This window comes from Staurois parvus, unplaced genomic scaffold (genome assembly GCF_062004578.1).
Source record: "Staurois parvus isolate SC_StPar_1 unplaced genomic scaffold, SC_StPar_1.0 ptg000293l, whole genome shotgun sequence".
NCBI lineage: Eukaryota > Metazoa > Chordata > Amphibia > Anura > Ranidae > Staurois > Staurois parvus.
Genome location: NW_028318089.1, coordinates 2,950,303 through 2,964,036, shown reverse-complemented (window position 1 = coordinate 2,964,036; position 13,734 = coordinate 2,950,303). Strand labels below are relative to the sequence as shown.

The 13,734-nt window shown below is 40.1% G+C and overlaps 1 protein-coding gene across 1 annotated transcript in view; it reads right to left on the bottom strand.

Annotated features, from left to right (window-relative positions):
* The window catches only part of MFSD11 (major facilitator superfamily domain containing 11), an 83,534-nt gene that overhangs the window by 32,247 nt on the left and 37,553 nt on the right, over positions 1–13,734 (bottom strand). The window contains exon 8 of the mRNA XM_089682673.1: positions 6,503–6,650. Coding sequence (XP_089538799.1) covers positions 6,503–6,650 — 148 coding nt within the window. The remainder of the gene's footprint in view (positions 1–6,502; positions 6,651–13,734) is intronic.

Here is a 13,734-nt window from a genome sequence, read left to right as displayed (position 1 = left end):
GAGAACATGCAAACTCCATGCATGAGGCGCCATGGTTGGGAATCGAACACATGACCCATTTACTGCAAGGCAGATGTGCTAACCACTAAATCACTGTGCCGCCCACTAAGCCACTGTGCCATCATGCAAAAATATATCATGTAATGAGTATATTGCTGCAAACCAGTCCCTATATGTGGTGGTTGCATTAGTTTGATTTTTTCAAGGCTTTTTCCTCCACTTTCACTTGAGGATACTGCCAGAAAGACACAATGGGGTTTATTTACTAAAGTTGGAGAGTGCACAATCAGGCTCACTTTTGCATAGAAACCAATCAGCTTCCAGTTTTTATTGCCAAAGCTTAATTTAACATGCTGAGTTTAACAAGCTGATTGGTTTCTATGTAGAAGTGAGCCTGATTGTGCACTCTCCAACTTTAGTAACTAAACCAAATTCTGTCCTAGGGTGACAGCACCCACTTACTATACTGGATCTCTGGTGGAGCATCACTGACACCCTCGGTTGCTCTGATACAAACACCTCTTCCATTGCAAACGAATAGTTTTTTTTTAGTCCACAGAACATAACTGGGAAAGCTGATAACATCAGTTTAGAGTACAAAAAGTAACAAGAACAATGCAATTATTGCAAGATGAACAGGTATTTTCAGTACTTGCAGAAAATGTACTTCGCTTGAAAAAGGAAAACTAATACAACCACCACATCTGAGGACTAGTAAGCTGCAATAAATTGAATATTTGTTCTTAGGTTTAGACATCCTTCAAAGTGTTACCAAACTCACAACCCTGCATTCACCATACCTGGACTCCCACAGTACACATAACATAGAAATGCAAATGTAATTATTTTAGTAAATATAAACTGCTAAATTCCTTTTCTCAACAGCAGTATATAGCAGTCTTGTGACTTCCATCAGCGTCCAGCAGAGCACAGTTTAAAGCTTTTAGGAGGAGTTTTCATTCTTCCCTGACTGTACTATGAGGCTGCAAGACCCCAGAGCCTCTATATGGACAGCAAGGCTTGGCCCCGTGCTGATCACATGCACTCTCACAAGGAAATAAACAAAAACAAACTCTCTAGCAATACACACCAAACTGAGCATGTACAGCTTTCCCCCAAGGCTCTGTTCTATCAGCAGATGGATTGGGAAAAAGTAGAATGGAAGGATCAGAGAAGACAGGATCAAACATACTTTTTACACAAAACCGAGGATTAACCCCTTCGGTCCACAGCGAGTATAACAAGCATGCTTTACTGCATATACAGACTGATTTCACTGTTGTGGGTTTAGTAACACTTTAAAGCTAAAACCTCACATGGGCACTAATACTGGAAGGATGGAATACCAACACACTATGCCAGTCATGACACTTGTACATAGGCATATGATATCACCAGTATGAGGTATGACCAGTGCAATGCCGCATTTGACTGTCCTGTTTATCCTATGAACACTTCAAATAAAGTTTGTAGAAAAAAAAAAAGAAAAAAAAGAAAAAGGAGTATTGTGGTGCATTGAACCGCACACCACACTGCCCCCTATCGCAGCTGGGAATAGGGAGTTACTGGAAAAGTGAATTACTCCAGCAGTTCTACATTCCAGTGTGTAATATATATACATATATATATATATATATATATATATATATATAAAATATTTATTGTCACTGATCAACATGTTTCACAATCTATTCGCTTCCTCAGGATCTTCACCACAAACTATGGAACGGATGGTCTTTTCTACAGGGACACCAAAACTACCAAGTAAAAAGCTCTAAACAGCCACCATGGCACCCTCTAGTGTAAAACAGGGCTGTGTTCATATTACAAATTAAAAAGGAAAGTGGCCAAAAATCACGCCCCGATCATATAAAAGGAGGAACCTTCAATACAGTTAGGAATGTGACCCCTTTCTTTTGGTTTCCTAAAGGTCCATTGCTCCAATATGAACCTTCCTCCTGATGAGCCACTTACACCAAAAGGTTATCCCACCTACCGCCTCCATGCTTTACTGTAGAAATGGTGTTATTTGGATGGGAGCTGTATTGGATTTCCGCCAGACACATGGTTTAGTGTTGAGGCCAGATAATTAAATTTTAGTCTCATCTGACCATAACACCGTTTTCCATGTGACCTCAGGATCTTCCAGGTGCGTTTTGGCAAAGCTCAGTGGTAACTGCATGTGGCCTTTCTTGAGGAGTGGATTTTTTTATTGCAACCCTCCCATACAAGCCACATTTGTGGAGAATTTGTGATATTGTTGTCATATGCACACAGTGACCAAATTCCTGCAACTGCTTAAGAGTTGCTGTAGGCCTCTTGACAGCCTCTCTGACCAGTTTTCTCCTGACTCTCAATAGTATGGAGTGACGTCCTGATCCAGGGATGGTCTGTGTTGTACCAAATACCTTCCGCTTCTTAATGATAGACCTCACTGTGCTTCTAGGCATTGATAAAGCCTTTGAGTTTTTTTGTATTAATCTCCTGACTTGTGCCTGTCCACAATTTTATCCCAGAGATCTTTTGCCATCCACAGTTGATTGTTTACTTCAGTTGCACTACCAGGGACTGAAATGCTTCAGGAAAGCTCTTCATGCTGAGCTAATCAAATTGACCACAGCTGAAAGACAAATGGCTTTGTGTGCCATTGAGAAGGTGATTAGCGTCACCTAATTGCGTTTACAAGTCATTTTTTGGAGGGGGGAGATACTTTTTTCCAATGCAGTAATTTTAATTATTTTCGTGATGTGTTGTGTTATATCTTTCACTTGGATGTTATAAGTTTCACTGAATAATTTTAGCCAGATAAAGCAAAAACAGTTTGTATTAATTTCAGGCTGCAAAGAAACAAAACGTGATTATTTTAAAGGGGATTATTCTTTTCTATACGCACTGTATAATTATAATGTATACACAGAAACCGTGTTTTGATATATTGATAAGCGTAATTACATCAAGCTGTTCTCGGTTATATATATATATATATATATATATATATATATATATATATTTTAGAAAACTCCTTAAAAATGTTTCATAAAAATAAGGCAGACTTTAAAAAAAAAAAAAGTCACACTAGAAGAGGAATTTAATAAACTAGGATTATGGGTCAGGGGAAGAGGAGTACTACAATGACATAAGCAGACAGACAGAGATATTGATCCAAGCCACAAGCACAGATCTGTCCTGAATTGTCCCCGACGTTTAACTACTTCAAACCTTTTAATGTAGCCTGTAAGAACTTAAAGTGATATTAAGGTGACATTTAAGTGATTTTTTTTTTGTTTAATAATACCAAACATGTTATACTTACCTGCTCTGTGCAGTGGTTTTGTACAGAGCAACCCCATTCATCCCCTTCTCAGGTTCCTGGCCCCTCTCTCCTGCCTAGTGCCCCCATAGCAAACAGTTTGCTATGCGTGCACCCATGCAACTGCTCTGTGTGTCCATTCACAAATGGAGCACGGCTCAGACCTGCCCCTGCTCTCTTCTCATTGGCTCACTGGCTGTGATTGACAGTAGCAGGAGCCAATGGCTACCGCTGCTGTATCAGCCAGTGAGAAGGGAGAGACCTGGAGAAGCCGAGGCTCTCGTGCACATCACTGGATCAAGAAGAGTCTCAGGTAAGTATTAGGAGGAGCTGCTGCACACAGAGAATGCGGAGCTTTCCAAATGAAACTGCTAGTTGCCTAGCAGAAACGCTGACCAAGCTTCAACATTTAGATATTTCTGCTAGCCACACATGGCTCTAATTGAATTCACATTCTGTTGAATTGGTCAAAATTTGAGCCATGGCTTGTGCCCTAATGAGGAAGGTTGCAGTATCTGCCTTCCTTTAGAAGTAACTAACCCTTAAGGAGTATTTCACCAAAATACTATTTCTGGTTTAGAGGATTTGACTTTCATCTTAGTGTAGACTTCTAGGAAAATCAATGAGCCAATCACACAAGCAGGAAATTACATTTCTGGGAAAGTTCTGTACACCAACTGTGTACAGAAGGCCACCATGTTGCCATATTGCATTTTTCTTTACAGCGGCTGCAGACTGAAAAAAAAGTGTAGTAAACTTAATTTTTCAAAAATTGCAAGTGAGAGTGACGTCATCACAGCCTGGCCATTCAAACGGCCAAAGGCACGGAACCTGGAGGGAAGACCGGACGATGACGGAAACACTGGGGGGCAAGCTGGATCTATCCCACTGCAATGCTCAAGGGCACCATTTGATAAGCTAGTCTGCCATAATGTACTAATATGCAGTGCATACTGGCATATTATGGCATAACCCACCAGGGGGGGCCTAAAAAGAAAATTATATTACAGAGTTAATTACCACTTTAAAGTGTACCTAAAGGCAAAACTTTTTTTAGTTTTGGACAGAGTGGAGAGGGATTAGAACATCTGTCAAGTTTTTTTGCAGTTCGTGCCCCTGCTAAAGGAGATTCACCCTCTTTGTTTGACCTGTTTACCATTCTCACTGAAAGTGAGAGTAAAGAAAAATGTCACATTTTGAGTCGCCCACAGAAAAGTAAGAAAAAAAATCTTCCAATGGAGGACACTAGATCTGGTGGCCTGGGGGTCCCCAAGCAATTCCCTTAATTTGCAGGGATTTCCTATTGGTCTATGGGACAGGAAGTGAAGGGAAATCTCCATTAAAAAAAAAAAATCTGACAGGGGTTTTAACCCTCTCTTACACTATCCAAAATGGAAAAAAAAAAAGAAAAGTTTTGCCCTATAGTTGTACTTTAAGTATTTTCTGTCCTTTGGGTGCAAATAATTACTTTTTTAAAAATAGCAGCAAAGTTGCTTAAGGCAAAGTTTAGTTTGCCATTTTAAATCATTGTGACTTTAAAGTGTGTGTACTCAAGTAACTACTTTTTTTTTCCACATTTCCATGGAAGCATTTCAAAAGCTGGTTTGTAGTCTCTCCCTCAAGTGGCTGCTTATCAGACAGTGCAGTCAGCATACTGACAGTGACTATGGAGACAAAATTCAAATACAAGATAATCCACAGGAGAGTGCATCATTTTCATTCAGGATTAAGGATTAAAATATTTTCCCACTTCCACTGCTATTGAAATAGGAGGTGGATGACAGGCACGTTTCATAGCAAGCAACTGTTACCAGTATCCTTTTCTTCTTACAGGCAGAGAATATTATGGAATGCAATCTACAGTCCATGACTGCCCCCTTTAGTCAACAAAACTCATTACTCAAACAAAACAAGCAGCCATACCATAACAGCTGCAACAGAAGGTTGAGGTTCTCTAAAATAAAGGCTGAAAAAACTACTTAATAATGCAAACAGTGGCACTTATGGGGCATATTAAATAAATATTTGGCGTTCACATTTTCTATATTTATAATACAGTAAAAATAAGCACCGTAAGCGCCGGTGCTTCTGACAGCCTGCGGATGTTAGATGCACAGTTTTAGTTTTTTTAGGGCCTGTCCATAATAGCAGAAAGGACTGCCACTCCTCTGAAAAGCAATCCATGCTCAGATCAATTTTCAGAGGCAATTGAAAGGCGGTAAAGAGGCAATATGTTGCCTCCTCATCACCTGTTTTAACTCCGTAAATGCAGCATCATCGCACCACAACCACATACAATGCACACAGTTGTGGGGTGGTTGCAGTGCCCTATTCACCTGGGGTGTATTTCCAGCTGGGGCCACAGAATGTGTACACCCGCAGCTGCTGCCACTGCAGCTAAAGGGGGAGCAGTTGGGGTGGTAAAAACCTAAACCACATGGTTTTATCACCCTGCAACCTCACGTGTTACCAAGCCCTTGGTACACATCTGTGTGGCTGCGAGTAGGGCAGCCCATTCATTTTAGAAAGCTGCCCTACCCACAGAAATGCTAGGAAAGTCGTCCCTGACCCTTTTTTTTTTAAATTGCGCCGCACCAAAAACACCCTGTGTGAACTACATGCCCCGGGTGTCGTGAGATAGGAATTCAACATCCCTGGGGTTAGTTCACCTTTACCAGAAGCAGACGGCTACAGGTAACGGGATATGCATCATTGCACTTAACTAATGTGCCTAGTGATGTATCCCAAACAGGAATGCTACACTTCAGCTTTAAAATAACTAGTTAACCTTTACCGGAAAACTGACTATGCAGATAAGGGGAGTCTGCAGATAAAAGCAAACTAAGCAGCTTTGACTAAAGTTGAATGATGCCCTTGCTATAGGTGTTCCTCCTAGAGCCTGACCGAAAAAATACCAGAACATAAATCGAGATCAAACAGTGAGAAAATGAACCCTTTATAACAGTCTTGGCAGATGTGTTAACCAATAGGGTCCCCAAGAGAAATAATTGTCAGGTGGCATAATTTTTCATCATTTACCAGAAACTTAAGAGGATCATTCCTCCAAAAATTCAAGGTCTCTGTCATTTAGAAGATGAAAGACCTTTCCAGATTATAGTCACATTTGTTCCATAAGTATTCTAAAAGCCACACTATTTGTAAAGCACAGAATGGACATTATAATACACTCACACGTTGCCTTCAAGAATGTCAGAGCTTCCGTCATCGTCCTCGCTCAGTTGGATTGTGTTAGAGGCTGGGGTTCGAATAAGGAAAAAAAGGACCGTCCCAACCAAACTAATGACGGTGAGGGCAATAAACAGAGTCCTACGATCTCTCTCTAAATGAGAAAAAAAAGACTTGGTTTATAATCAAAACATTTTACATTTCCCTGGAACATTTTTGATTTTTGGATATTTAAACAGAGTCTTTAGATATTGCTGCAAGACTGGCTGGTATAGTTGGCTTTATAGCAATGCAAGGTACTTTACATTTCTACTACTGTATACACAGCAGTAGGTTAATAAGGAATATAAGATCAATACTCTTTCCTTAGCATTTCATTTAAAAATGTATAATAAATATCACAAGAAAAGCTCAAAGTTTCAACAAATAGAATGGAAGGAGTCACCAGTTAAGCAAATCGTAACAAAAAAAAAAAATGATGTAAAACCAGGCTTTGAAACAAAACCCCACCAGTAAATCAATAAGGAAAATACAGGCAAAATTATTATATTAGAATCCACCTTCCGTATGACAAACCAAATACACATACAGTTAGGTCCCCAACTGGCACAGGCACAATTTTAGTCTTTTTCAGGTACGGACCAAAAAACATATTCAAGCTATAGTTATATAATGGATGTGGGCTGGAAGTGCACATTCTCAGGTTTAATTTGAGGGTATGTACATCCAAATTGGAGGAAGGGTTTAGAAATTACAGCTCTTAAGAGTAGCCATCCTCCCTTTTTCAAGGAACCAAAAGTAATTGGACAATTGAATCAAAAGCTGTTTCATGGCCAGGTGTGGGCTACTCCATTATTGCTTCATCAATTAAGCAGGTAAAAGGTCTGGAGTTGATTCTAAGTGCGGTATCTGCATTTGGACTCTATTGCTGTGAACCTACATCATGCGTTCAAAGGAGCTGTCCATGCAAGTGAGACAGGCCATTGTAAGGCTTCAAAAACTAAACAAATCCATCAGAGAGATAGCAGCAACATTAAAAGTGTCCAAATCAACAGTTTGGTACATTCTGAGGAAAGAAGAACGCACTGGTGAGCTCAGCAACATAAAAAATTTCCCCACTACTCATCTGTCATGCTCAGATTCTGAAATGCCACCTCGCTTTTGTAAACTTTTTTTGGACATGCCATTCAGGTTTTGGTGAAGCTTTGCTGTTGACACTGGTGTGGTGGTGTTCAGGACATTGTTGCTAGTGTAGAGTGGTCTGGCATCACTGCAATCAGGGACACCAGTTCCACTGAGACTAGTGAGGCCCTGATCAGAACAATGGTGCTGGTGTATAGTGGTATTGCATTACTGCAGTCAGGGACACTGGCAGGCAACACTGGTCTGGTGACACTGACTGGGGTCGCTAGTGATTAGGTACACCGTTCCTTGCAGCACTGATTACACTGGGACAGGTAACAGGTGGATGCAATTTATTCACACTACATACTGTTGGGAATCGATCTGGGACATAGTCTGACAAGCTTTGTAACACTCACTGGCACAGACGATCTCTTCGTGTGCAGAGAGAACTGATGGCTGCCCCAGGCCGCCTGTGTTTACTTTTATTGTCATGTTTGTGATTGGATACAGCGATCACATGGTACAGGACAAATTTCATATGCCCTGTACCTAGCCATGTGAACTACTTTTTCCAGGGAACACAGAGATCAATGGTTTCGAGCGTATGCACTAAAGGAGCTGCACACAAGCCGCTGTGCTCTATGCCAGTGGTGCATTCTTATCAGCTACATTGTTTCCATGTAGCCGAGAATAAAATCTACCACACCTAAACTGAAATATACAGTATTACATTTTTATAAAAAGTATTTAGAGGCAAGCATTTTATTTATTTACACAGGAACTTTAGACCCAGAAAAAAAAACATTCCTATATGAGCCATAAAATTCTTACAGATGTGTGCATGTAGCTTTAATAGAAAAGCGTGTCTAAAGAAAACACAAAACAAATGTTAATCCTTAAAGGCTCAGTCCACTAAAAACTGGAATTTTAGTTATAGATGGCAGCACCTGGCTTCCTCTATGAGATCTCCCTGCCACAATTCCCAACTCTGCTCCTGTGTTCTAGCACCAAAAGGTACAGTTGTCCTTTAAAAACTTTCTCAAAACACTGGACACCATTTGAATTGTTATTGGATTGGCTGTGAAAGCAGCTTTCATTACAGGCTGTTAGTAAGACAAGGTAACCGCAGTTGCAGGAACCCTTGTTACCCAATTAGAATTGATTTTCATTAGACTCACTGTGCTAAACCGATGAAAGGCAAAATTAGATAGATAGGTTGCTATGGTAGCTGCACTTTGTACATCATCACTGCTCTCTGGATTGGCTTTAAGCTGCTTAATGCCAATTTTTCTTACTAAAAATCCTTATTCTGCTTTGAAGATAATTTGGAAAATAACAGTAAAACAAGAAATGTACAAACCATTAGCTTTATCTTGTAGTGATCTTAAAACCGCAAGTCAGAACACATTATTCCTTATGAACATAACAAGGACAGGAAATTGGAAGAAATGCATGTAGAAAATAATCATGCATTAGGTTTGACTTTGCAATGCAGACTAGAAAAGTGGCAACTGGAATCTAATAAGCTTCTGCAGGCATCATCCCCACTTCCCCTTCCTTCTGATCTTACACTGGGATAAGAGCCACATTAAAATAGAAGTTCAGACTGGGCCCAAAGTCTAGTTACGAGACACAAGCAACAATTTAAACCTGCCACCACTCAGACATAACCAGAGTGAGGTACATCATTAGAGCTGAACTCCAGACAGATATAAAGAAAATAAGTTATGTATTATTTAAAAAAAAAATGTACTGTGTGTTACTGCCATGCCTGTACCACAGTAAGCTGTTTTGCCATTCGTTTTAGCTAAGTGATTGGTCAGAGCACCTTTTATTTTATTTAAAAATGCCCTTGTTTACATTGAGTACGTGCATCGAGTACACTCAAAATGCCTGTGTTATGTCCAGGCATGGAGGAACCTTTTTTTCCTTCCTCCCATTATGCCATGTTTGGCAATGTGAAGTGCAATCTCCAGGCCAGAACACCGTCATGTCGGGAAAAGAAGGTGGCCATTGTCTCTGTGTAAGCTCCAACATTTAACAACTTGGAGCTTACACAGAGTTTTAAGCTCAAGGCCCTTACAGACAAATAGAGCAGTAATGATGTGCAGAGAAGGGAAGAATCGTAAAAGATGGCCTGTTCAAAGAATTAGTCCTTTTCCTTGAATGAATAAGGTGTCAAATTCTATTCTTTTTACTTTTTTTTTTTTTTTTTTTTTTAAGAGTGCTGCAAAAACATGTAGACAAGAATGGTTTTAGAAAACATAGCACACACTGCATATCATTCATCATGAAGGCACCCTTTCAATTATTGGATTAAAAACTCCCACAAATAATTATTAATCAAACTTTAATATACTATCCCAAATTGAGGGACTCAGGAATTCATAAACAGTAGGGGCATTCAAAAGCAGTCCAAATGAGTGGGCAACAGCAACAAAACACCAACAGGCTCAAAAAAATCAAAATAAATAAGGGCTGCTATCAACTCAAAGGGCCACCTGAAAGACCTTACGTGCAAAGCTGGCATCAAGAGGCGTAAACATTCACTTTACAGAACATTTGAACAGAAGACCAGGCAGCAACAGGTTCAAAACTAAGAAGTAGTAGCCTGATGCCGAAAAGCCCAAAAAGGATTCATGGATCTAGCAGAATGTGCCTTGATAGGAAAGTGTGGAACACGATCCCTTGAGACCATAAAATTGAATGAAGGCTTATCTGATCCACTGGGAAGTGATGGAACATAAAGATGGTTTTACTTACAAGGACCATCAGGAATGACAAAGTGACAATCTTACTAATAGAAGTAGTGACTGCGAAGTAAACTTGCAAGGATACCTCCTGGTGTACTGGAGCAACATAGAGGCCTAAAAGAACAATGTCGTCGTTGAAGTGAGGAGCCAGAGGAAGGAAGGAAGCTCTAGGCCTCAACACCACTTTTTCCTTGTGTAGGACCAGAAAGTGTTTTTCAAAGGATAAAAGGTTTCCAGCCCAGACACTCTTCTCGCTGAGGAGGCAACAAGAAATGTAACTTTTTAAATAAGAGCAGAAAGTGAAATAAAACTCGTTGAAAAGGCAGTATTTGAAGGGATGAGAGGACAAACTCAACCCCCACAGAGTCACATGCGAGACACCTTGTACAAAAGTTCTTGATCAAAAAAATTGGAAGACAGTGGTCTGTAGAAATGAAAAAATTATAATAAGAGCAGAGACCGGTCTATTGACTCTGAAGGGTCAAATGCTAATCTGAGCCCATTTGCAAATAGACTAGGATTTGTGCCACTGAGGATTTCCAGGAATGAAATTTTCTATCCTTGCACCATGCAAAGTATGCCTTTCAGCTTTCAGTATTTTCTGCGACTCCACAGCAGGATTCCTGTGATACCAAATAGGGACAAGCAAATTAGTCTGTTTAATGACTGTATGGACTTGTCCTGTGATGACAGGCTGTTTTGTTGTAGGGCTCTGCAGTGGAATTGGGCTGCCTCGAAAGCAGCTACCTTAAGCCCCAAAACTCTAGCAGAAGCAAAATGTCAAGTAATTCCTGCACTGAAGAATCGGAATCTGGCAGCAGAGGATTTGAAGTTTCCCCGGGGCAGAAAAAAAAAAAAAAAAACTGACTTTGTTTTCATTTAGAATTAGACACAGATTACTGCAAGCAACAACTCTGTTCCACTGCTGACTTGATGGTTCAGGAGCCAGCTGAACCTCTACAAGGTCTGGATGGTCCAGGATATGTTGACAGCAAAAACTTGTGCTGAATGTTTTCTTAGCAGGAGGTAGTCTAGCTATCCCACAATATAGATTGCCCTGGGAGCACAACCCTAACAGGAGCAAGGTGCAAATGACAGGCTGAATGGCAGGCCCACAAACTGGAAGTTTAGAGGGCCCATCGAACAGCAAAGGAAGCGATGTCCTGGAGAAACCTGAGACATGCAGGTCCATGTATCCTTGGTGTTCACAAAGGCTAGAATGTATTATTGTATTGCATCGTATCGTTGCTGAATCATCTCCCTTTATATTGTAAAGCGCTGTGCAAACTGTTAGCGCTATATAAATTCTGTATAATAATAATACTAATGAGTAAAGACTGACCAATCTGGTGGATTCTATGTGTAATTTCTGGGCCTGATTAACCCATTTAGTGCCTTAAAATCCAAGATGGGGTAGACACCCCGTTTGATTTGGGAACTGTGAACCGTTTGGAGTATGAACCGTGGAATGGTTCCACCTCAAGAGACTGAGGCACCTCTCTCCAGAAGACCTGCACGGAGATCTGCTAATTTGTGCGGAGACAGTCAGATTGGAACAAATGTACCAGGCAGGGGTCTGGTAGAGAAATTCTGTTTTCTAATTCTAGCCCCTGGAACCCATTTGTATGGTGGTCCAAGGCTGCAGAGCATGAGTTCAGAGAGATCCTTCTAATAGCCTTAGCCCAATGAGCTTGGGACTGGCAGACTAATGTCACAAGTAAGACAGGTTCCACTACAGGGCCTGTCAAAACAAATTTCTGAAAAAGGTCCTCTGACATTTAATCGGTAGAATCCTTGAAGACAGGTGCATCCTCCACTGGGATGGTCAATGTTTTGTTAACAGGACAACAGGTTTGACAGGATACTGCCAGATCGACAGAAAGGGCAATCTACTTTTTAACAAACTCCTTCTTAAACTTGAATAAGGCTGAGAGACCTTGGGGAAGGACAAGTAGCTTGTCAGACTTCTTCCGGTCTCCATAAAGGAAGAATGAGTACAGCAGTTTCTACATGATCTTCTATAGGATCACTAATACCACATGACTACAGCAGTCATTTTTAGGGCTGGAGTAGAGGTAGCCGTGGAGAAGTTGTTCACCAGGGCTTAACAAATTTGTATGGAATCTAGGAGCAAGCTAAAAAAATTAGGAGCCATTTTTGTTTCTGGTCCCCCTCCCTGTGGGTTATCCACATTTAGCCAGACAGTCATCAGCATAGGTAATAATTTTTGGTTTGTAATATGGTTATTGGATTCATTCATGGCTATAAAAGTTGTAAGAGATTTTCAATCGCATGTTTTTGATCTTGTTCATATACTTGGATGTAATCATTATTATAACAGTTGTAAATGATTTTCAATTGCAATAGACTATTATAAGTTTATTGCTTTTTATATATTTGCAGTGCTCTTCTCACCCCCATATGTGAACCCCTGAAGAAGCCTATTTGGTGAAACGCGTTGAGCTTTACCACCTTCCAAATTTAATAATCTGCTTATTAAGCATAGCCATGATTCCTCCATTTTGTATTTTCAAGGAAGGTGGTTTTGGGGTATTTTATATTTATGAGCTGTGTTTATCCAAACTGTTGTTCACCATCTATTCACATTTTTGGAACTTAATGTATTTTACTGATAACACACACACGTACATGCATACACACACATACATATATACATACACACATAACCCTGTGAAGACCAAGATTGAGCTCTACAGTCAATTTTGCAGTAGTTGTTTTCTTATTCCAAGTCACAATCAATGTCCTTTGGTCTCTTTTGGTTAGCCGACCATGTCAACTGCGCTTATGCTTATTAGAAGATGTCTTCCTGGAAACTGTATATGCCGTCATAATCTTTGATACTGTACCTCGCGACAAGGCAAATAAATTGCTAACTTCAGTCACAGAGGCACCAACTAGGTTGGCACCAACAATTTGCTCTCTTTGAAGCTCAGTAAGCTCTAACATGACTCCGTATTACTAGCAAGGCACAAAGTGAATGACAAAAGTGAGATTTCCCACCCAATAGCTAGGTGTATCATCATATAATTTTTTTTATTTTATTCATAACTATTTCACTTCAACAACATTAAGTTAGAAGTTTTAGCTGCATACATTTGCAATTTGCCATCTATTGGGCATAATATACAGTATCTCACAGAAGTGAGCGCACCCCTCTCATTTTTGTAAATATTTTATTCTATCTTTTCATGTGACAACACTGAAGAAATGACATTTTGCTACAATGTGACATAGTGAGTGTACAGCTTGTATAACAGTGTAAATTTGCTGTCCCCTCAACACACAGCCATTAATGTCTAAACAGCTGGCAACAACAGTGAGTACACCCCTAACTGAAAA